Raw genomic sequence first — 24,911 nt, 5'->3', positions numbered from 1 at the left:
CAATAATTATCCCTATACTTATCTTTATATAATACTCTATTACATTTTTATTCTTACCATACTGACTACTTTGTTTCCAATATCTTCAGAGTAAGAGAACATGGGCACTATGTAGTAAGTTCTCAACTTTCTATTCTTCTACTCAGTTTTTCAAGGTTCTGCTCAAAGATATTCCCCTCTATGAACTTTTCCTAGTTTCTATAGGAAGAGGAAAGTACTTTGCATACCCAGCTTTCAGCTAATATTTTCATAATTGATATAGTATGTAGCATGCCTAAATGTCTGGCTTTGAGCCCTGTGAGCTCTTTGTCTATTTTAGCTCTCTATCCTCAATGCCAAGAACAGAGTTGGCACAAAATAAGTGCTCAGTACGGTTCAATTAAGAACCAGTTATATACTGTTCAGTACTCACTGGAAGTATATCAATAACCTGGATCCCTGAATGAGAGCACTGGCTTATGAAAGGTATGCAATTTAATGGTATCGGATTTTATGAGAAATACATAACCAAAGAGTTCCTAAGGAATTGAAATACAATGATGACTTTAACCAAAATGTATAAAATGAGATTTTGTTTCAAATTTTCTTATGAAAATGTGTCATTTTGGGGAAATTTCTTTATATTTCCCATTTCTTTCTTCCAGTTTGGCATTATGAAAGAGTAGTTGGAATGATTATACAACTAGGGACATTTAGAGAAAAAGTATTGTGTATATATAACCAAACATGAGAAAAATACGTGTGTGTATATATTATTAATCAGCAGGTCATATAAAATCCTACAGAATCATATGTCTATAAATTTCATCAATGACTTCAGTTGTAGAAAATAAAACTAGAGAAAGTATTCAGTAATTCAAGGGTACCTTAATTTTCTGAGTGTTCTTTTATATAGATGTTAATATTTCTCTACACAATACGTGGTGAGCAAATCCAGATGACTCAGAAAAAAACAATTCCAAACAACTTTTCCCTGCCTTCCTTCCATGCATCAGTTGAAACATGCACGGTTCATTTACCTGGGTCCGCTGACCGACCTAGTGCCAACATTTCGTTTTCTTTTCTTCACAGCCTGTATCACAATACAGTATTATCTCATATTTATGCATTTTGTTCAATGAGGGCAAAAAGTGGCTCTGCCTTATTCACCCTACACTCCCAGAACTTGGAGCATGCCTGGTACAGAACTGCTGGGCCAACATGTGGAGAGTGGTTAATTTCTTTACCTGGTTCCACAGCTCCTTTGAGAGTTCCAATCACATTGTATATTCTTGTCACTTTATTGTTGGTATGGATATGCATCTTGACTCGACTAATGCAAAAATAAAGGACAAAAATTTTCAAAAATTGGTTAACAGATCACTCCCCACAAAGATTTTTAAATCTTACATTATTTTGAAAAGATTTCTAAAGAGACCAAAATTACGTTGGCCAATTATAAGCGTATTCCCCTCTTTAATCTGTGGTTTGGTTTCCTGCTGGTACTAGAGAGGCTCTACTTTTCCTGTTACCCTCCATAATTGTTGAAAATGAGTTCCCCCTAAAAGCAGTTAAAATGAAAAATCCTCTTAACTGTTTTGAGAAGTTTCCAGCAAAGCCAGGTCCAATATTGTAGGATACATTGAGACTTCCTTTCCAGTTGTTCTCTGGTGGTCCTGGTCCACCCATTTTTCTGTTGTACACAAAATTTATCATTAGATGAAAGAAAACCTTTGAAGTTACCAGTTAAAATGTCTGTGAATTCGCTTTCTTGAGCTTCTGCTCCTGATAACATCTACAAGCCAAGGATGGTGCTAAGTTTTGCACACAATGTGCCGTTTAGTTCCTCTTCTGAGGTTGGTTCTATTATCAGCCCCGTTTCACAGATAAGGAGCCTCAGACTTAGAGAGATGTGGTAGGATGCCCCAAGCCACACAACCGGTCCATGTTATAGCTGAGACGAAAATCATGGATAAGAAACAAGACTCTAGAGGACCAGTGTTCAGCAATAACCACGTTAAAAGTACTTTCCAGAGCATGATCTGAAGTAAATCTTGTTGTTTACCTCTAGAAAAACCTATTATGTTACCTCCACCATTGGTAAATATGTTCCTGGATATATATGGGGCAGGGGGTTACTATTTACAAAGTACTTTCACACACATCTTATTAGGGACAGAGAAATATTAGGACAAAGGAGTTCAGTTCAAACTGCAGCCTCAAATGTTTCATGCTTTACTTTTATTCAAAACGGTAAAAACGTTCAGGTGGATCAGTCAGTGCATGCCAGTAGTTCCTGCTTATCTCTCAGCAGATGACTGAGAAAGAGAATATGATCATGTTTGTGGAGTGGTCAAGTCCTTCCATATAAAAGATATCCTTTACCATACGTGATACTCACTATCCAATCTACCTTCAGAATTTGAGTCACCAACTTTACAAATTTGCACTTTGTGGTTTCATTTCAACATATCTTCCTTTACTTTACTGAGCATAGACTGAGTTATTCTTGATTGGGCATGGGAAGCTGGATGTAGCTTCAATGCATAGCAGCAGATAGAAGAAAGGGGTTCCAGACAAATGAAAGAGAGTGACAGTTCCAACTAAATCTTAAATACAACTAAAATTTGAAGAAAATTCAGCCGCCATGAAGAAACAGACTTGTTTGGGCCTACCAGAGCCATGTTAAAAATGGACATTCCAAGCCTTAAATGTGGATTCAGGAAGGGGGAAATATTAAATACAAGTGAGTTTTTTAATGGCTAAGAGATATCAAAGTGAGTCAGCAGGTCGCTCCAGAGATTACGCTTACACACTTCTCAGGAGGAGCTCACTGACTGCCAGAGTAAGTACCAGTGCCTCAAGCAGGGGGCTCCTGAAGCCTCTGTAAACATCTGGACACTATGGGCAGGGAACACAGTCCCAGGAAAACAGTGCCCCATCAGTGGGCCTTACCTTGGAATATATGATAACCTGTAGGGTACCATCAAGTGCGCAACATATGCATAATAGGACTCCCAGAAGGAGATGAAAGAATAAGGCAGCAAGTATATGTGAAGAAGGAACAGCCCAATACTTCCCAAAGTTAGTGAAAAACATTAATCTGCACATCCAAGAAGCTCAATAAGACTCCTTTAGGAGAAAGTGAAAGAGATTTACATGTAAGCATATCATCAAATTGTCAGAAAAGAAAATCTTGAAAGGAGCAACACAGAAGCAACTCATCACAGACAAGGGATCTGCAATTAGATTACCAAATAATTTCTCATCAGAAATCACAGGGGCATATTCAAGGTGTTGAAAGAAAAATATAGATAATCAAAAATTCTGTATTGGGCAAAACTATACTTCAAATATAAAGAAAAAATTAAAACATACCCCTGACAGTTTGATATTGTTTATGAATACAAAAATAGATACTTGGATTATGTTTATAAACTGGTCTCTTCTTCTGGGCATGATTAAATTATGATTAGGGCTTTGATTGGGCCACATCAGTAAGACATTGAATCCCCGCCCACTTTGTGAGTGGGAACTCACAGAGAAACTGCACCTCAGAGAAGGGAGGTTGGAATTCTATGCTGGAGCCAAGGATGTAAGCACACAGAGGAGCAGAGAGAAGACTCGACTAGACACGGCAGAGGTCCAGGAAGAGAGATGAGCCATTCAGCTGATAGTCTATAGCTGGCCTTGGGGAAAAAAGCAAAGCAACTGAGCCCAGCAAGAGGCAAGTCCCAAGAAGTGAGGAACTCAGGAGGCCTGAACTTTTAAAGACATCAGTAGCCATCTTGCTCCAACACATGGCAATAGACTTTGGTGAGGGAAGGAACTTGTGCTTTATGGCCTGGTAACTGTAAGCATCTACCCCAAATAAATATCCTTTATAAAAACCAACCAGTTTCTGGTATTTTGCATCAGCACCCCTTTGGCTGACTATTACAAAACCCAAATACAAAAAGAAAAAAAAAATCTGAGAAACTTGTTGCTAACAGATCTTCCCTACAAGAAATACTAAAGAGTCCTTCAGGTCCTACCATGTTAGTGATTACATTAAATGTAATCAAAATGGAAAGATTGGCAGAATACATTTTTTTTTTTTAAATGTTGCAACTCTATGCTGTCAACAAAAATTATGCATTGGACTAAAAGGTACAAATAGGTTTAAAAACAACAACAACAGGGATCAAAAAATATTCCAGGCAACTAGTTACCAAAAGTGAACTTACATGATTATATTAATATCAAACAAACCAGATTTTAAGACATAAATTGTTACCAGAGACAAAGAAGGATATTTTTATTATGATAAAGGGGTCAATTTAATAAGAAAAATATAATGTTTATAAACATAAATGCACCTAATAACAGAGCTCCAAATATATGAGGCAAATACTCAACAGAATTGAAGGGAGAAATAGACAGTTCAACAGTAGTATTTGGAAACTTCAATACTCATTTTCAATAATGCATAGAACAAATAGGACGAATATCAACAAGAAAATGGAAGACATGAACAAAACTATAAGCAAACTAGACCTAACTGACATCTATAGAACACTTTATCCAACAAAAAATAATATACATTCTTCTCAAAGGTACATTGGACATTCATCAGAACAGACTGTAGGTTAGGTCATAAAACACACCTCAATTAACTTAAAAGGATTGATGACATATAAATGGGATTCTTTAACCATAAAGGAAAGAAATGAAAAATTGATAGCAGAAGGATATTTGGGAAAAATCACACATGTGAAAATTAGACAAAAACTCCTAAATGACCAATAGATTATAAAAGAAATCATGAAGGAAAACTCTGTCATAACACTTGCTGGATACAAGCTTAAGTAAAAGATGCTTCAGAGTCAAATTTCCAGTGATAACACACTAAAATCCAAAATGCCCGTATTTCAGCAAAAGGTTACAAAACATACAAAGAAACAGGATGCAATGGCCAGGCAAAGAAGACTAAAACATCCTACGCCATCAATGAGGAGGACCATAGGATAAAACAGACAAAGACTAATAAAATGGTCCTGAATATGTTCAAATACTAAAGGAAGAGAACAAAGAACTAAGGAAAAGAACAATGACAAAGAAAGAAAGAAAATTATGAAAACAATAGATGAGTACAAAGAAATTATCAATAAAAAGAGTGAAATTATGAAACATAACTAAGAGGAGCTGAAGACCATAGTGAAAGAAATAAAAAATTGCCTAAGGACTTCAACAGCAGACTGGAAGTTTCAGAAAAAAGAATCAGAGAAGTTGAAAAGATACTTGAAATCATTCAGTGAGAAGTAGAAAGAAGAATGGATGAGGAAAATTGAACAGAGCCAGAGGAACCTGTATGACACCATCAAGAGTACTAATATACACTGTGGGACAGAAGGAGAAGAAAGTAAGAAAGGGACAGAGAGAATTTTGAAAGAAATAATGGCTGAAAACTTACCAAATTTAACAAAAGACATGAATGTATATATCCAAGATGCGCAATGAACTCCAAACAGGATAAACCCAGATAGACCCACGTCATGGCATATTATAGTCAAACTGTCAAATATAGAAGACAGAGAATTCTGAAAGCCACAAGAGAGAAACAATGTGTCACATACAAGGGAGCCTCAATAATTACCAATTTCTCATTGGAAACCATGGAGGCAAGAAGCAGTAGAAGGACATATTTAAAGTTCTGAAAGCAAAAATCTGCCAACCAAGATTTCTGTATCTGACAGCATTGTGTTTCAAAAACAGGAAATCAAGACATTCTCAGATAAACAAAACCTGAAGAAGTTTGTCGCCACTAAAACAGCTCTACAGGAGATGCTAAAAAGAGTTATGCAGGTTGAAAGGAAAGAACAGCCACATGAAGAAATAAAAGAATCTCTGGTAAAGGTGGTAACATGAGTAAATATTAATGCCTGTACTACTGTATTTTTGTTTTGTAACTCCATTTTTTTACTCTCCAAAGGTTCTAAAGTGCAAATGCAGAAAATGTAATGATAAATCAGTAGGTTTTGGCTCAATATATAAATGCGTAATTTGTGACAAGAACTACATAAAGGTGGGGATGGAGGGATACAAGAAGATAGTTTGTATATAATATTGATGTTAGGTTAGTATCAAAGAAAATGAGATTGTTAAAGATTTTAGGAAGTCAAGTTTAATTCCCATGGTAATTACAAAGAAAATACTGAAGAATATGCAAGCTCATATAAACAAATTATAGTACAGTTTGCCAGAGTGGAGAGCAAGGAGAATGGGGAGTTAACGCACAATGGGAATTGGGTTTTGGTTGGACAGATGGAAAAGTTTTAGCAATGAAAGGTCATGAGGGTACTGCAATACTGTGAATGTGATTAATCCTCTGAATGAAATACTTTGGAGTAGTTAGATGGGAAAATTAAGCTACTAAAGAGACAATTACAATTAAATGCAATACATGATCCTGAATGGGATCTAGCAACAGAGGAAAAAAGGTTCAAAGGGACAATACTGAGACATATGGAAAAATGAGAAGTTAGATTGTAAGTTTAATATCAGTGGTAAATTTCTTGCATCTGATAACTGTAATTAAGGATTATATAAGGGAATATCCTTGGTCTTGGGAAGTTTGGGCAGTATTAGGTGCTCAAGGAACATGGTGTATACAACCTACACTCAAGGGTTCAGAAAATGATTGATAGACAGAGCTAGATAAATACATAAATAGAACGAGAGGGCAAATGTGGGACAATGTTAAAATTGGTGAATCCTGGTATCTGGGAACTTGGAGATGGGGAACAGAGGTATGTTGGAGTTCTCTGTACAGAGTTTGTATTACTTTTACAACTGTTCCATAAATTTGAAGGTATTTCAAAATAGAGTTAAAAAAAGAAATTATGAGGGAAATTAGGCACTTCTTGGAGATGAATAAAAATGAAATTTCAACATACCAAAACTTATGGGATTCATTGATGGTGCTAAGAGTAAAATTTATAGCTTCAAGAACTGCTAGTGCTCACTTCAGCTGCACATGTACTAAAATTGGAATGATACAGAGAAGATTATCATGGCTCCTGCACAAAGCTGACATGCAGATTCATGAAGTGTTCCATATTTTTACATCCTCAAAGTCTTGTGTTAAGCAGATGTTTCTTAAACCTTATACCCAAAGCATGAACAATAAAAGAAAACATAGATACATGGGACCTCCTCAAAATTCAACACTTTTACACCTCAAAGGACTTTGTCAGAAGGGTGAAAAGGCAGCCAACTCAATGGGAGAAAATATTTGGCAATCAGATATCTGATAAGGGTTTAATATCCATGATATGTAATGAGATCATATAATTCAACAATAAAAAGACAAGCTAACTGATTAAAAAATAGGCAAAAGACTTGAAAAAAGCAACTGTCCAAAGAAGAAATACAAATGGTGAAGCAACACAGGAAAAAAATGTTCAACATCACTAGTGATTAGGGAAATGCAAATCAAAACTACAATGAAATATCATTTTGGACCTATTAGACTGGCAACTATTAAAAAGTTAGAAAACTGCAAAAGTTTGGAGAGGATGTGGAGTGACAGGAATGCTTCTTCACTCTTGGTGGGAATGTAGAGAGGTACAGCCACTCTGTACCTCTGTGGAGGATTGTTTGGCAGCTCCTAAGAAAGTTGAATATAGACTTGCCATGGGACCCGGCAATACCATTGCTAGGTATAAACCCAGAAGTACTGAGAGCAGTGACACGAATAGATACCTGTACACCAATGTTTATAGCAGCATTGTTAACAATTGGCAAAAGCTGAAAACAACCCAGGTGTCCATTAACTGATGAATGAATGGACAAATGGTATACACATGATGGAATATTATGCAGTGGTAAGAAGAAATGAAGTCATTAAGTATATGACAGCATAGATGAACCTGGAGAACATTATGTTGAGTGAAGCAAGCCAGACTCAAAAGGACAAATACTGTATGACTGCCCTATTATGAACGATTAATAAATATATTATGGGAAATATAGATGTATTATGTAAAATATGAATATGGGTAAAATTGTATATATAAGACCATAGGTTAATACTACAAAATGTTAAAATCAGACAAAAACAAAAAACATACTAAGTGAAGGAGACCAGGAACAGAGTACTATATATTGTATGATTCTATTTATTTAAAATGTAAATATAAATCAATTTATAAAGATGAAAGGAGATTAGTGGTTATGCAGGGCTGAAGAAGGAATGCTAAGGGGTTATAGAGTCTTTCTTTTTGGAGTAATGAATTCTTCTAAAATTTTTGAGATAATGAATGCACAACATTGTGACTGTACTAAAAGTCATTGATTATATACTTTGGATAGATCATATGGTATATGAATATATCTCAATAAGACCACTTAATAAAAAAATAAATAATCACACAAGAATAGCCAGAAATAGCAGCTATGTACAGCAGGGAAAACAGAGAGATGGAGAGGAGAGGAATTTTCTTTCTGTTTTTTATTATTAATATTATTGAAATAAGAAAAATACTCTAATAATGATCGAGATGATAAACCCCAACTATGTGATTATAGCAAATACCATTGATTGCACACTTTGGATGAATTGCATGCAAAAATAAAAAGAATGATTAGCACACTCCCAAGATAAGAGATGAACAGAGAACAGAGGGAGTAAATTTTCATAAGTAAATTCTTAAATGAAGTATATTTGCTTTGGAAAACTGTTTTTAATACTTTTTGAACACTTTAAAAATGAATTCCAAGCATACAGAATGTTTTAGTAGACCTTAGAAAGTATGGATGATGAAAGAGGAATGGTTGTATTGTAAATAAATACAGGAGGGCTTCTAATTCCAAATAAGTTGAATTTCCAAATGTGATGGTTAGGCTCTTGTGTCAACTCGGCCAGGTAATTGTGCCCAGTTGTTTGGTCAAGCAAGCATTGGGCAAACTGTAATAAAAGGGCATTTATGGATTTCAGTCACCATTGACTGTACTGCAGTGGTAAATCATAGATAGCTGGTTATAATTACATCAATCAGGGAGATTGCCATCAGCAATGAGTGATGCTTAACCCAATCAGTTGAATGCCTTAAAAAGGGAAGTGATTCCAACATTGAGAGAATTTCCCAGTCCATCTTTGGACAGCTGCCATCTCCCAAAACTCATCAAGGCCTTCACTGGACTTTCATTATAGCCCCTGGTTGCAGCCTGCCTGCAGTACCTGGACTTGTGCATCCCCACGGCTGCATGAGAGAATCTTACAGAATTGCATACTATAGACAGATATCTCTTGTTGAATCCATTTGCCTAGAGAACCCTGACTAATGCACCAAAGTTCACTTTTTATTTGATGTTTTGAATGAAAATGCACTTTCCCATAGAAGTTACATTATTATTGGTGGCTTCATTTACAAAATAGCTTACAGAAGGTGACCTAATCAAAATTTGAGATAAATTGAATTTGGTATTTTTTTTTAATGGAGTAATTCTACTGCACAATTAGGGAGCAGCTGACATCAGCCTAATTAACAAGCACAGTCAAAAGGTGGAGTTAAATAAACCTCACATCCAATTCCACATGATCCTTCCCTTTTTTCTTCCTTCCTGCATTGCCTTTTATACGAATTACAAAAATAAGATTATGCTTGTTTTTAAACTTTTACATAATTAGGATATACTAGGTAAAGCTGATTGAAATCTGCCTTTTCCAACTTTTAGTATAATATAAGCATATTTCTATATCACCAGATATTGTTGTATTGCATTTATTTTAATGGCCCCATGTACTATCATATTCAGTAATCTATTTGACATCAATTATCGAAGATGGGTGTTGTTTACAGTGTTACAAATAACATTACAATTTCATCTTTCAAATTTCATGAATATTTAGGCTTTATGAACATGATGAGACATACTCATGGTGCCCTCAACATTCTTGCCTGATCCTCAACTCTAACCCATGTAGTTTCCCAGCAGGAAAAAAAAAGGACCAGCATTCCGTTCCTTTGTTCTTAATTTGGGTAGATCCCTCCTATTCTCTGAATGTCAGCTTCCTCATTTGTAAAACTGAGAGCACTGAATTATGTCCTAGAGAGTTTTGTCATAGGTACCAGAATATTATAAAATGATCAGCAACACCTTGAAACTAAGGAGGAAAATCGACTAAGTGGCCGGTTTGAAAGGCACTTTACTCAGAAAAGTCAGTGCTCTCCCCTGTCTTAAGAATAATAGAATCCAAAAAAACAAAGCAAAACAAAACAATAATAACAGAATCTAAAACTCCTTTAAAAAAAATAAAGAAAAAAAGTTTAAATAAAAAAGAATAATGGAGAAGAAAGGAACATGCAGCAGGGGGAAGCCGGGCAGGGAAGATAGAAGAGTCCTAAAGTCAGGCAAAACCACCAGCAGCCAAGGAATAATGGATCTGGAGGAGCCTCAACAATGAAAGCAAAGGGGGACGAGCAGCTAGAGTTGAAAGCCAGATGGACAACGCTATCACAGTATCACTCCAGGTCCTGCAGAAGCAGATGATAAAATGGGAGTAGATGGGTAAGAGACTCACTAGGGAAATGACAAGGGAGCCAAGGAAGGCTGAGAAAGCCATCAGACTTCAGTGCAGGTCTGACACTTGGTGGACGGGAGAGGGAAGGAAGAAAGGAAATAAACAGGGTTAGGTGTGTGCATGCAGTTAATCAAGGCTGTCAGGGAGTCCATGAGTCAGAGCTTCTCATCGAGGAGCGAAGACAGCAACGGGCCTGCCTTAGCACCCCTGCCACACTCAGTCCCGGAAATCGCTGCCTTGACAGAAACATGGTGATGGACTTTAACGCACAGGGACTGAGGACACTGATCCATTTTGCTTCCCGCTATCAGAGACGTGAGAGGCGCATGTTCATGACTGCCCAACACGGGATACTAATACACAAAATAAACTCTATAAAATGGGGATACAATCACATGCTCTACCCCTCTCGCAGAATTTGAGTATCAAATGATGAAAATAAAAGTACATAAGGTGAAGACTGCCAATGTAGAGAATAAGCCAAAGAGCGACGACCCCTTCTTTTCTGACAAACTTACTGTAGGAGCATCTGGGCATCATAGTATCCAATTGGATGCACAGGAATGGTTGGGAGACCAACCGCCTCTGCAACGCCAAATCGATACGCATATTCTGGGGGAAAAAATTGAAAAAATTTTCAATAAAAATTCAGTTCCCTTTAAAGGATTCCCCATGAAATACAGTCTCACATCATATATACTAGAATTGTTAAAATTAAAAAGACTGACAGTTCCACATGCTAGCGAGACAGTAGAGGAACTGACACTGTCGTACATTACTGGTGAGACTGTAATATAGTACAATCACTTTGGAGAGGTCTTTTGAAATTTAATGTTAAACAGAAATGTACACTGTTCCCCAGAATTTCACTCTTAGATATTTATGCAAGATGGATAAAAACATATATCCATAAAACACCTGTACTAAATGGTTTCTGGTAGCCATATTCATATCAGTCAAATACTGGAAACAGCCCAGATAGTCATCAACGAGAGAACGCCTAAACAACTTGCAGTATTACAATAGAATAGAAAGCCACGCAGCAATGAAAAGAAATAAACTGCAAATACATACAACATGTATAAATCTCAGAATCATTACGGTGAATGACAGAAGCAAGAGAGAAAAGAACACATACTGTGGGACTCCACGTACATGGAGTTCAAAGCCAGGCAAACTAATGTACGGTGATAGGTTTTTTTTTATTTTTTATGGTGATAGGTATTAGAAAACAGTTGAATGGTAGAAATTGACTCCCAGAGAGAGAAAGAAGAAAACTGTTTAGGGTAAAGGAACCCTTCCATATCTTCTTTTAGGAGGCATAAATGTATGCAGTTTTCAAAATTTATTAACTGAAATCTTAAGACTTGTGCATTTGATTGTATGTAAGTTTTGCCACAAGATAAAATACATTTCTATAAGATATTTTACTTTAATTTTTATACATTTTACATTTATTTTACAAATAAGAAAAAAACACATTTCTTCAAATTTAAAACAAGAGCTACTTCTAAAATTTTTCTCCAGATTTTTAAATGATCTAGTAAGAAACTTAAGTAATTGCAAAATCTTATATTTTATGGGTAAAATGACATAATAATATAATGTGTGGGATTTGTTTTCAAATTCTCTAGCACAATAACAAAAAAAAGGTGGGATGGATAAACAAAACAAAATTGATAAACAATCTCAACTTTTGTGTATATTAGAAATATTCCATAATAAGAGAAAAAGAAAAATATAGGACACAAAAAGGAATTCAAAAAAACCCATAGAGATGACATGAGATTCTTCCTTAAAATAATATCATTTGAATTTGAGGACCATCAACAGAAACATACCAGCTAATTATGAAATTTTCATTATTTTAGCTTTGTGTAACTGAACAGACCAGGGAAGAAGTTGCATTTCTAAAACTTGGATATAAAGATGGGGTAAATAAAGTTCAATTAGATTAGTCTGATTTTATTATCAGGTAATGTGAGTTTAATGGAAAAACTAGATGAAGAATAAATATATACCAGATAATTTGGTGAACTATTTTATCCACGTTATACAACCTTAATTGTAACTAGTGACTATACATGCTAAAGGATCACAGATGTTTTTTAAAGGACATCAAATAGCCGAGTACTTTCAAAATAAATTAGTTTCCTTTGTTAATGATTTATTTCACCAGGGAGGATTTTGGCATAAGGCCAGCATGTATAGTCTTGTAGCCAGAATGCCTGAATTTGAATCTCAGTTCCTCACTTGAGGGTGTGGTGACCTTGGACAGATTACTTCTCTTAGTCTCACTTTCCTGCTAGGCAAAATAGAGATAATAATAACCTATGAAGAAAAAAGGAATTAATGCAGATAAAGGGCTGGCATTTAAGAAACACTCCATCATAGTTATCACTGTTATCTTTATATAGCAACAATACAGGAAGCACTTTTGGGTGGTGCAAGGACGTGAGTGGGGCTGATGGTGCTGGAATGTGAGGGGGAGCAGGTGGGGCTTGGGCTGGCCTGTCCATGGCACTGGGGGAGGGCTGGAGGAAGCAGCAGGTGACCTCTGGGGATTTGCAGGTCTGTGGTTAAAACTACAACGGTGGGAATGTTCTTTTGGCAAATATGGCAGGGGAGGGCCACTGGTGCAGGGCGTCCATGGTGTAGGGGTGGAATATGTGGGAAAGGGTGCACCTGGGCATGCTCCTGTGGAATATGAATGTATTCTTCTTGGCACGGGGTGTTATTTCAGTGGGTAGAGACGCACACAAAAAACAGGAAAATATTAAACTCCCATGCTGGGGAGTCCTGCTACATTCTCAAACAGAGGGGCAAGAATCTCTTGAGTACACAGGCAGTGCCTATTTAAAGAAAACAGGCCAGTATGTCAAGCCCTCAATCTTAATGCATATAACTATGAGCCTTATTCTTGAAAACATGAAACTTATTGGTTACCATAGGTTCCAAGGGGTGAGGGTGGGAAGAATAGGTGGAATGAAGGGCATTTCTAGGGCATTGAAATTGTTCTGCAATTTTGCAATGACAGATACAGGTTATTACACATTTTGTCAAAACCTATAAAATTGTATGGTGTAAAGTGCAAACCATAATGTAGATCACTGGCTATGGTTAGAAGCAATGCTTCAATATTTGTTCATTAACTATAACAAATGTACCAAACTCATGTAAGATGTTATTAATAGGGGAATATATGGGAGGGGGAGGGGTTAGGCATGGGAATCCCCTATTTTTCTATGTGACTTTCCTGTAATCTAAAACCTCTTTGAAAATAAAGTGAAAAAATAAAAGACACTGGGGAAACATAGGGAAAATTTATAAACATACATAAAAGATAGCAGATCTTATGGTGATGAAAGGCACAATGCAAAAAATAAATAAATTGGCTTTGTTTTGGGGGATGTTTTAGATAACAGAAAAGTTACAACTATGGCAGAGTGGTTCCGGGTGTCACTGTGGTTCTGGGTGTCACTGGTGGGGGGATGTGTGGGGAAGGATGCACCCAGGGCATGATGTTATGGAATACAAATGTGGTCATGTCGTCATGGGGTGTTAGCTCAGTCGGGGGAGACCCACACAATAACCAACAGAATATTAAATTTTCATCTGGGGACTCCTGCTACATTCTCTAATAGAGTGGCAAGAATTCCTGGACTACATGGGCAGTGCCTAGTGAAAGTAGACTCTTGATATTAATGCTTATTTTTGTAAAGTTGAAACTTAGCCTAGTATTATATATTGCCTAGGCGTTACCTCTTGAAAACCTCCTTGTTATTTAAATGTGGCCTCTCTCTAAGCCACCAAACTCAGCATATAAACTCACTGCCTTACCCCCAGTGTAGGATATAACTCCCAGGGGTGGGCCTCTCTGGCACCGAGGGATTATTACCAAGCAGCAACTAACAATGTATTTGGAAAAAAACCTTGATTAAAAGGGGGAAATCTTAAATACAAATGAGTTTTATGGCTAAGAGATTTCAAAGTGAGTCAGGAGGTTACTCCAGAAGAAGCACATCTCAGGAGGATCTCACTGACTGCCACAGTAAACAGTGCCTCAGGCAGGGATGCTCCTGAGGGCTCTATTTCAGGGGTTTATAGAATTAGTAATCCATTATCCCTTATTTGCAATTGGGAAATAAAATAAAACAAAACAAAAAAAACAGTGAAATCCACAAGATTGGGGGAACTTTGTCAGCAATAAAATCTGATCTAACTTGAACTCATCTGACAGCAAAATATGACATGGACTGACACAGGGCTATTAACATTCTTAATTTACTCCCATTTAATATGAATATTCATACAATTTACCACAAAATTGTTTATATGCTTGTTTACCATATTTCACCCCAGTCTCCTATATGAGTGCTGTGCAAAATATAGCATATGCACCAATTACTTTTTAATATATGAATTCCATATATTATATATTCCATACATTAAATATATCTTTACATGTTCCATATATATGAAGTCTGAATTCCGAAGGCTCAATGTTTCTAAATGAAGGGTAATGGGTATGAACCACAATTTTCTGAACTCCTTAATTTACTTCTTAGATGCAAATCAAGTAAGAAACAAAGACACACTTAGTTCAAGTAAGTGTCTGAGGAAATCCTACAGAAATCACTTAAAATTTCCTTTCATATTTTCCATACCAACAGGCCTGACCACTCACCATTTGCTGGATAACCTGGAGTGAGAGGGTCTCCCGCACCATTCAGATTTAAGATATTTCCAAGCTGGACGCCAGCTCCAGGAAGATTCCACCCATGTGGATAAGCCGCGACACCAGGAACAAAGTAATTGGCCGGGTCTGAGTACAGAATGACTCCTTTCGCCCCTGCCAGCTGGGCATTTTTAACCTGGAAAACACAGTCTTCCTTTTCTTACTGCAGATTGGTTGTTCCAGACTTGGTAAAATCAATTTCAAAAAAATTACACTGAAAAGAGCAGTCAAGTTTTATCCTTAATCCTTTAATCATTTATTGGAAGGCCTGCACCAAAGGGGACACACATGGACAACTGCCTTTCTTTTTTGCACTTCAAATTCTAAAAACAGACTGGGTTTGGGAAAATATTTGCTGTTTCCTTCCACTAGTCTAGAAGCAAGTAGACTCCACAGACCAGGCACCTATTTGTTCTGTTGCTGAAAAGGTAACAATAACCTTGACATTTAATCACCCATAAAAAAGGGAAAAATTAAAATGTTTAAAAATCTAGTGATAGGAATTTAAAAAACTGCTACCCATAAATCAGTTTCCTTCTTTACCTATAGCAATGATTCATATTAAAATTAATTTCATAAATATGTTGAGGATAATACTTAAAGATACGAACAATAATAACAACTAACTCAGTGCATGGTTCTTCCTAGGCCACAGACAAATTTTAAAGGCAGAGGAAAATGTTTGCTTACTCTCAATTTCTGCACTGGCCAAATCCCAATGATCTCATTGAGAACAGTTGCCTGTAAGCTAAGAAATGTGTCCTTTCACAAGGTAGGCATGTTACAGGAGAGAGTATGTCCTCAGAAAGTTTTAGGTAGATTGTCCTGCACACATAAGACACAGTATACAGATATATACTTGGAGAAGAAGGAAGAGAGATGATTTTTTACCTTATTGCCTCTGAAAATTTTCCCATATCTGGCAATGACAATCTTTCCGGAGCAATTGATATTCATGTCCCGCTCCAGTTTAAAGAAATCTTCCGTTCGTGCATAGTTAACGTACACTAGATCACCCTGTTGAGATTGGGAACACCTTTAGCACAAGGAATATTTACTGCAAGGCAGTTTCTTTGCTTGAGGACTGAGTCGCATCTTTGAAAGAGGGAAGAGGCAAGAAAACACAGGCTCGGCAGGGCAGGAGCCTCAGGTACGAGAGTGGAGGGAGAATGAATTGAAAACTGAGAAGGCAGTTCGATGGCAATTAGGGGGATACGAATTAAGTAATCAGCTGGTGGCTTTTCTGTCTCCGACATCACATCTATAAAGCTATAGAGGTGTGCCTCAGAAAAAAATGCAATGCACACACACCAGCCCACTTTGCTGCATGCAGTTTCAAGAGGCCCAGTCACAGAGGTGAAGACGCTTTTCATGAAAGCCACACGCTGCTCACAGTCCATTCATAACTAGTTTATCAGGTTGGCACAAACAGCAGGTAAGGAAGAAAGGTCAGGTAACAGCACGATGTTACAGGTCTGGTTTCATACCAGGAGTAGTATGACGACGCCCTAGTCTTATTACATCTCGAGCCTCAATATTTTGATTTATAATTCTGAATAGCAATGTACCCCCTCTTGAATTGCCATCTAAAATTTTTATCATCCTAGAAACAATTTTATATCACCATTTATATCTATCCAAAGGAATTTAAATACTGAACTTATTTAATATTCAGTATCACCCATTTTAATAATATCTGAAGGAGCTCTTCTCTAACTCTGTCAACTTGGATTTTGTCCCCATTTCCCCACAGCATTGTATTCTAAAGTTAAATGTATCTGTGCTGGACTTTTTTTTTTTTTTGTCTTTATTTATTTATTTAATGTTACATTAAAAAGAATGAGGTCCCCATATACCCCCACCCCCCTCACCCCACTCCTCCCCCCACAACAACAATCTCCTCCATCATCATGAGACATCCATTGCATTTGGTGAGTACATCTCTGAGCACCGCTGCACCTCATGGTCAGTGGTCCACATCATAGCCCACACTCTCCCACATTCCACCCAGTGGGCCATGAGAAGACATACAATGTCTGGTAACTGTCCCTGCAGCACCACCCAGGACAACTCCAAGTCCTGAAAACGCCCCCACATCACATCTCTTCCTCCCATTCCCTTTTGGAGGTGCTGCTCAGATTCCCCGGCCTTGCAGGACTTGTTGTCCGGTGGTTGGAGGGGCTCTCTGCAGACGGTGTTCAGCTGCCAGCCCCTGCAGAGACAGCCTCAGCTACAGGTCCTGTCCCTTCTCAGAGTGCCACATTCAAAGGGTGGCCCTGTGGGGGGAGGGGGCCTGGACAGCTCGGCCCCCCCCCCCCATTCAGAAGGGCCATGGATCCCAGAGCGCCCCACGGGCCGCAGAGGCTGAGCTGGGCTGGCCCTGCAGCGCTGCTTCTCAGCCCAACCTGCTTCCTTCCCCTCATTTCTGCAGACGTGGTTCTCAAAGGGACACTCCTTCATGGACACCCAACGCTAAAGGCCACTTCAGATTCTCTTACCCAGAATCGGGCTATGACGCTCAATAGGAAATTTTAAACACTTATATTCTGCAACAGACTGTACGTGCTCAAACATTTCTCCACAATTGTTAGTATTACAATGATTAGTAGTATAAAATGACATCACTGCAACTTTCTATACACGATGAAAATGTATACATGCATTTCTAGTAAAATTTTAGCAAAGCGTTAAGTTTTACTAGAAATACACAGCTTGATGGAATGAATGACACTTTAAAAATCATCTCATGGGTCTGTGAATGAATAAACTATTTCTAGAATGAGATAGGGTTTAGTTTCAATTCTACACATATTTCTTGTTTTTATAATATATGCTTTGAGAAAGACATTTTGCTGTGTAATTATCACTAAATTATCTGAACTCCTTCCAAGTTACAATGTAAGAATCACTGAAACTCAATTAAGTTCACATTTAATTTTGTTCCGCTAGAAACCATCTGACTTGACAAAAGATGAGTTATCCAGCTATTAGAATCTTTAACTATCTTAACATCCAAAGCAAAATTTCTGATTGTCTCTTTGGAGCCCTAGAGATTTTTTACAACACAAAAGAAATGCTGCTTCATATTATGTTTCTAATTTCACATAATTTTATTTTAGTTACTGGCTTCCTCTTTGACTACATTTCTCATAGTATGTACACAAAAAATTTACACCAGATTTTAAAATAGTGTTACTATCAAACTGACTGAAGGATTCTCTCGATAAATATTTGCTGAAGACCTATTATTTTATGCTAGGCAGTGTTCTACGCCTAGGGATGCAACTAATTCCTACCCATCAAAGAAATTATATTCATGAGGAGAAAACATAATAATCGATAAACTTAATCACTAAATAGATTAGATAGTGTATTAACTGGTAATAAGTGCTACAGAAAAAATTCAAAACCATTTAAATAGAGTGAAATGAATTAGTGCTAGGGTAGATGACTAAAATGACTAAAATGAGAAAATCTTACTGTGAAGATTTGCATGTTTGTTTCACTAAAAGGATCCCTTTCAGTGAAAGGATTACTGTGAGCTCTGGTATTACTGCAACCAACACAACATTAACGCATCATTAACGATAGCATCGCATGTCGATTTATAATTGTTCGCTCTCTCTGGAGCTTATTCTTATTCTGTGGCCTCAAAGTCATTAACCAATTTGTTTTTAGTCAAGTTTTTTTCAGCCTAAGTGTCCTAACTGACATTTATTCCTATATAATATCACCAAGCTTTTGGGAGACTACTTTTTAAATGTCTCTAAACGATGACCACCTTTTGATATATCAGCAACCCTGGCAAAACAAATTATGATGGAGAAGGAATTGGAGATGATATCAGTTTAAAAATGACAGTGAACTCTGAAAATAAAAACAAGTGTGATAGATATGTCCTCTCAGCACTTCTCAAATCCAGGTTGTCACTGTTCATTAGAAAGAAGCTTTGTTCTCAGACAATGACCTTTTTGTATACTATATACTGTACCATTGTTCTCTGACTGAGAATAAATACAATCACGCACTGTTAACCTAGACTTTTTCCTGTTTCTTTCGATCTTTCATCTCCCTGCCCATCTTATAGAGAGATTTGGGAGTTGAGACCGATGGCTCTCAGAGGATGGCCCTTGAACTAGCAGAAACCGTGTCATCTAGGACCTTGTCAGAAGTGCACATTCTCAGGTTCCACCGCAGACCTCCTGCACTCATAGGGTCGAGCCCAGAACCTGTTTTCCACACCCTCCAGATGGCCGAGGTGCCTGCTAACGTTTGAGCACCTTTAGGTTAGACTATGTTTTACGGCCATTGTCAAACTACGAATTTCAAAGAGCCTAACACAGACCCAGTTTTTCACATCTTAGAGACTTCAGATGCAGATACAGCAATGGATAATGGTGAAATATCTTAAACACACCTATAGTATAGATCTTTTAAAACAGAATTAACAAATACTGACTGGGTTCCAGAGGATCTAGTGACACACATTCTAATTTTATGCCAGTAAGCAAATTCATCTGATTATGGAGCACAAACTGCAACTCTATAGATAACCACATGCTCTTTCTCCCCTCACATTATTTTGGAAGAGTTTGTCTACTTGGAAGAAGAGGGATAATGATCTTTATGTCTCTTTCCCATGAATACAGTAATTTTCAAAGTCAAAAAATCCTTTGGAGATTTTAATTGGTTGTAACTGTCAATCTACATATTAATGTGGGTCTAATTTTCTCCTTACAACATTCTGTCTTTCCATCCAGAAATAATATACATAATCTTGTCACTACTCGGTAAGTTTCACAGTGGTTTTCAACTAGCTCACATTCAGTTTTTTTGTTTGTTTGTTTTCTTTTTTCAGTTTTTTTTCCTGGCATGTGCTTTTTTTCCTTTTTTTGTGTGTCCTATTCTCTTTTTTTGTTTTTACACTCACACTCACTAAACTTTAGGATTTTAAGGGTATTTTATATGTTATAGTTATTTTAAGTTAAATTTCTTCATTATATTTCTGCAATAATATATTAATTATCTACATATATTTAACTCCAACTGGTAATACTAGTGTTATTTTTTTAAGTGAAGATTTTTTAATTAATTTTCTTTGTATTTTCTAGTAATACTTTCCAGAAATATTTTTACTTTCTGCTGCAAATAATTAGGAAAGAAGGAATTAATAAAGAAGACCCAAAGTGCAAAAACATAAGAAAAAAACTGACAATATCAAAATTATCAAGATTTGTTTTCAATAAAGGGCAAAATAGACAAAGTTAACAAGTAGGTGACAAATTAGGAGAAGACATTGGCAATATCTAAAAACAATATGAGACGGATAAATAAAATATTTAAGAAACTCCCCCACACAAGTTGATAAGAAAAAGACCAGGAATGCAACAGAAAAAAGGGCTATAGTTAATCATTTAATAACCAGAATAGCTATTAAATACATTTAGAGAAGCTTAACCTCATTTGTCATCATAGGAATATGAATTAAAACCAGTTACAACAATAAAACAATTAGATGCACAAAATTACCGAGTCCTATAATTTTAAGTATTGAAGACAATGTGAAGAACGAGAACCGCTCATACACTGTCACTGGTGTACAACTGGTACTAGATTTTGTGAATAAATATTACATGTTCCCCACAATCCAACAATACCACGCCTGAATTCCTGTCCAAAGAGCAACCCTGCAGGCCTACGGGGACATGGATGAGCATGTTAATGCCAAGACTGCTCCTGGCAACGGGGGTTTAAAGGCAAGTTATGTATTTGGTCACTGAGAGAGGATAAGTTACATTGACATGCACACAAGATGGAATAATATGTAATAGTGAAAAGTACGAAGCACCCTGAATTAAAGCACCATGAATAGATTTCCGAAAGACCGCTGACTGAAAACAGTAAGAAACTGAGTAAGGCCTAAAGTATAATGCTAATTATGTAAATTTACAATAAGCCAAATATAAAATAAAGCCACATATTTTCAAGAACACATACATATCTAATGACAAAAATACAACAGAGTGGGTGTGGGATGGAGGGGAATGGGTTTGAGAATAAAGATGGGAGATGAAGGGAAAATAAAATAAATGAGGTGCAGAGGTGCCCAGAGATGTACTTACCAAATGCAATGAATGTGTCATGATGATGGGAATGAGTTGCTGGGGGGGGAGGGTGGGGTGGGGGTGGTGGGGTTGAAGGGGTCCTCATATATTTTTTTAATGTAATATTTTTACAAAATCAATTAAAAAAAAAAAAAGAAAGTCCTAACAGAAAAAAAGAAAAAAAAAAAAAGAAAATAAATGAGGGACCTTGTGTGGGCCAACGATGCCAGTGTGCCTTAACCTGGGAATAAGCCTAAATGATTTCAATACACTTGAGATCTATGATATAGAGGCTCTTCATTTCCAAATTGTTATCGCCTTTATTTCATAAAATAAATTCTAACCAACTGGCCAAAATAGATTTTTAAAATCTCAATTCAATCTAAATATCTTACCTAGGATACAGTGTCATTCAAGCCCTTGGCTCTCTCTTGTGTGACTGTCCAATATACCCAACTATCTACTAGCAATTCCTTGTAACTATATTCTAGGTACCTCAAACTCAACACATCAAAAATTGCATTTACTTAATGTTAAATATTATACATGAAGATAGAGGATTTTTAAAATATACTAATAAATTACATCCAGTCTTTTCAAATTCAGCTTTCTTACCAAAATCAAAGTACTAGGCAAGAATCGTGGAGCTTGATTGTAAAATTTCAGATGCCAGCTATACACATTGCATGAGTGAGGAATCCACCTAAAGTTTTCTAGAATGGAATGCATGCTCTTCATTTAAAAACAGCAACAATGCTGTTAATATTCAAACTCTTAAAAAGTAATCAATGTTATACAACTGTAGTAAAAGATGGAATTAGAAAAAAGAACACACAACTGATAAATGCTAAAATATGTAAATCTCAGACATTGTTCTTAGTGAAAGAAGCGAGACACAAAACATTACATGCTATCCAATGCCATTTATATGAATTTCTGGAATTGGCAAAAAAAAAAAAAAATCAGAGGAGCAATTGCCTTGATGAGTGTGTAGAATTGGGAAGGGGCAGGAGGGACTTTCTGAAATGATAATATTCTATACAACAGCAGGGGTTAGGATTACACAGGGGTAGGCATTTGTGAAAAGTCAGTAAATGTACAGTTGGGATTTGTGCATTTCATTGTATCAAAATTCACCTTAAAAATCTATGAACAAAACATAATATGCATTTTTCTTACTAAGAAATGCTAGTTTCTGATTGTAAAAAGAGTGAATTTAGATTACATAACAATTCCCTTATTATCCTTTCATTATTATCTGCATGTATCCGGGCATGGTTTGTTGTATTTTATTTTTGTCATTTTTAAAATTTGTTTTGTTTTTATTTTACCTCTGGCATTCCTGATGGAGAGAAAGCACTGTAAGGTGGCATAATATTTGAAACATTTTCATATCCTGGAGGAGGTGGTTCAAATAATGTTGTGTTGAAAATCTAAAGAAAAATACAATAATCAAAAGTCAGTCAGTTAAGTTTTGATAAAATCTTAATGCTACTACAAGCTCAATTATGGAAAAATGCCTATTATCTCTTCCTTCAGTAGAGGGGTATATGAATACATATTTTTTGAAGACGTATCAAATACTTAGCACTGTGCTAGAAACTGTGGATTACATGAGATGAATAAGTGGCAGCTCCTGTCCTCCAAATGGCATAATCAGTTAGTGGGACAAAGCTGAAAAAGACTACAGCAATCAGAAAAGGATTCACTATCAAACTACAGGACGCTTCTGAATAACTTCAAGACTAGTCCAAAAGCAGCAATAAGGTGATCTGAGTTAGGAAGAGATAGAAAAATATATCCCAGGCAAGTATAAATAAGAACAAGGCAAGCATAGATAAAACCAAGTATGGCAAGTATAACTAAAAACCTAAATTTGTAGTTGCTTTGCAGAAGGTAAGAAGTAAATTAATTGTATAAGGTCCCGGAGAGAAATTATAAGCATCGGTTTTGATTTAGAAAAAAAAAATTAACCCCCAAATGAAAATTAGCATTGTATAGTAATCTTAGCTACTTGTAACAATGTTAAGATAATTACTTAGGTGCAAATTAAGTAATAAATTCAGTACAATACAAATTACGTATGTGAGGGATCTATATCTGACAGTATCTAGATACTCTGAACAATATTCACACTGAAAAGACTTGAAAACGCTGAACGAAAAAAATATATCCTTTTTGGGGATATCATTGAACTTGAAAAAAAGGAATCCTCAGAGGCCTAAATACACATATAAATTAAATAAAGAAATAGTACAAAAGCAGGAATGCTGAGCAATAGTGTAGTCCACCCTGCCTTAGTTGGACCTAGCAAAGCCTGGGGTCCTATGAAAAGACATAAAGTTAGAAAACAAAACCCAGAGCTGACCCAAACAGTCTACTGGATACCCCTGAATAAAGCTGAGTCTCCAAAGAACAACACCCCTTGGGGGTAAAGGATGAACTAGAAAGAAACAAATCTGTTCCACAGAAAGAGATGCTGTGATGTAGAAGCAAGAAAAGAGCCTGAAAATTCAAAACCTTGCAATTTTCTATTCACTAGCTACGTGAAAACATACTAGAGGACCTGGCTAGTGTGGTAATACACAGTGTCTGGGGAAGGGGTTTCGTGTATTTACTAGAAGACCAACTCTCTACCTTTCCTGAGGCTGGCAGAACCTAAAATGAAACTGTATCAACCACTACCCCCCAAAATCCCCACATCTTCCACATTACCCATAAACTTTCTGTGATTCACGTAAGTACAAATGTATCTGAGTCTCTGGGAAAGACTCTAAGAGAAACTATGCTAAGTGCAATAAAAACCTATCCAGAAACAAGGTCGTTCCATTTCCAAGTCTGATTTCAGCCAAGGGAATATTCAAGTTTGTATCACTTGATTTGCCCTTATGATAATCTACAATTTTACAGTACCACTATGTAAAGCGAATTTTAGAGCAAGTTTATAAGTTATTCTAACAATTAGGAACAATTTTTTAAGGTCACGGAAATGACTTTTTTGGGTGACGTTATCAGAGATGGAACAAACACTCATTTTCCAAACTTGACCCAGTAACCTCAAAGTGTGTTTTCCTGAGTATAACTAAAACAATTTAGGTTTACAAAGTTCTATTTAATTTCTGCGAAATAAAAAGACATTAAATACTTCAATCTATATGGTATGCCTTCTCTCTATATATAAAGGTAAAAAAAAGTGTCTATGTACATTAAAAATATTTCTGGAAGGAGTCACAAAAATATTATATCGGTTGTTTCTAGGGAGGGGACCTTGTTGCCTGTAACTGTAAGCAGACATAGCATAGAAATTTTTCATGGCACGTCCTTTTATACTTTTTGAAATTTAACATATATGAATGGCTGAAATTTTTTAAATTACTCAAGGAGTAAATTTTCTAATGCACGCTTAAGAGTAAAAGACTATAGAGTGGTATTTTCAAATTGCAGATTGTGACTTATTCTGATGTCAAGAAATAAACTTAGTTGGAGGTTTGGGGATTAAATTGGTAATAATAGAAAAGTAGGTAAA

The 24,911-nt window shown here is 36.4% G+C and overlaps 1 protein-coding gene and 1 non-coding gene across 2 annotated transcripts in view; one reads left to right on the top strand and one right to left on the bottom strand.

Moving 5' to 3' along the window:
* Positions 1–24,911, bottom strand: part of LOC101438576 (glutamate carboxypeptidase 2) — a 67,282-nt gene that overhangs the window by 33,245 nt on the left and 9,126 nt on the right. Inside the window, exons 4-9 of the mRNA XM_023583883.3 lie at positions 22,717–22,818; positions 16,173–16,298; positions 15,231–15,417; positions 11,062–11,155; positions 1,574–1,672; positions 1,227–1,312 (exon numbers count right to left, since the gene is read on the bottom strand). Of these exons, the coding sequence (XP_023439651.2) occupies positions 1,227–1,312; positions 1,574–1,672; positions 11,062–11,155; positions 15,231–15,417; positions 16,173–16,298; positions 22,717–22,818 (694 nt within the window). The remainder of the gene's footprint in view (positions 1–1,226; positions 1,313–1,573; positions 1,673–11,061; positions 11,156–15,230; positions 15,418–16,172; positions 16,299–22,716; positions 22,819–24,911) is intronic.
* LOC111759782 (U6 spliceosomal RNA) lies at positions 6,976–7,082 on the top strand. The gene has a single exon (XR_002793672.1). It is a non-coding gene; the product is annotated as a U6 spliceosomal RNA (small nuclear RNA).

Source organism: Dasypus novemcinctus, chromosome 10 (genome assembly GCF_030445035.2).
Source record: "Dasypus novemcinctus isolate mDasNov1 chromosome 10, mDasNov1.1.hap2, whole genome shotgun sequence".
Classification (NCBI taxonomy): domain Eukaryota; kingdom Metazoa; phylum Chordata; class Mammalia; order Cingulata; family Dasypodidae; genus Dasypus; species Dasypus novemcinctus.
Note: the sequence above shows the minus strand (reverse complement) of the source record. Positions and strands in the feature narration are given on the sequence as shown.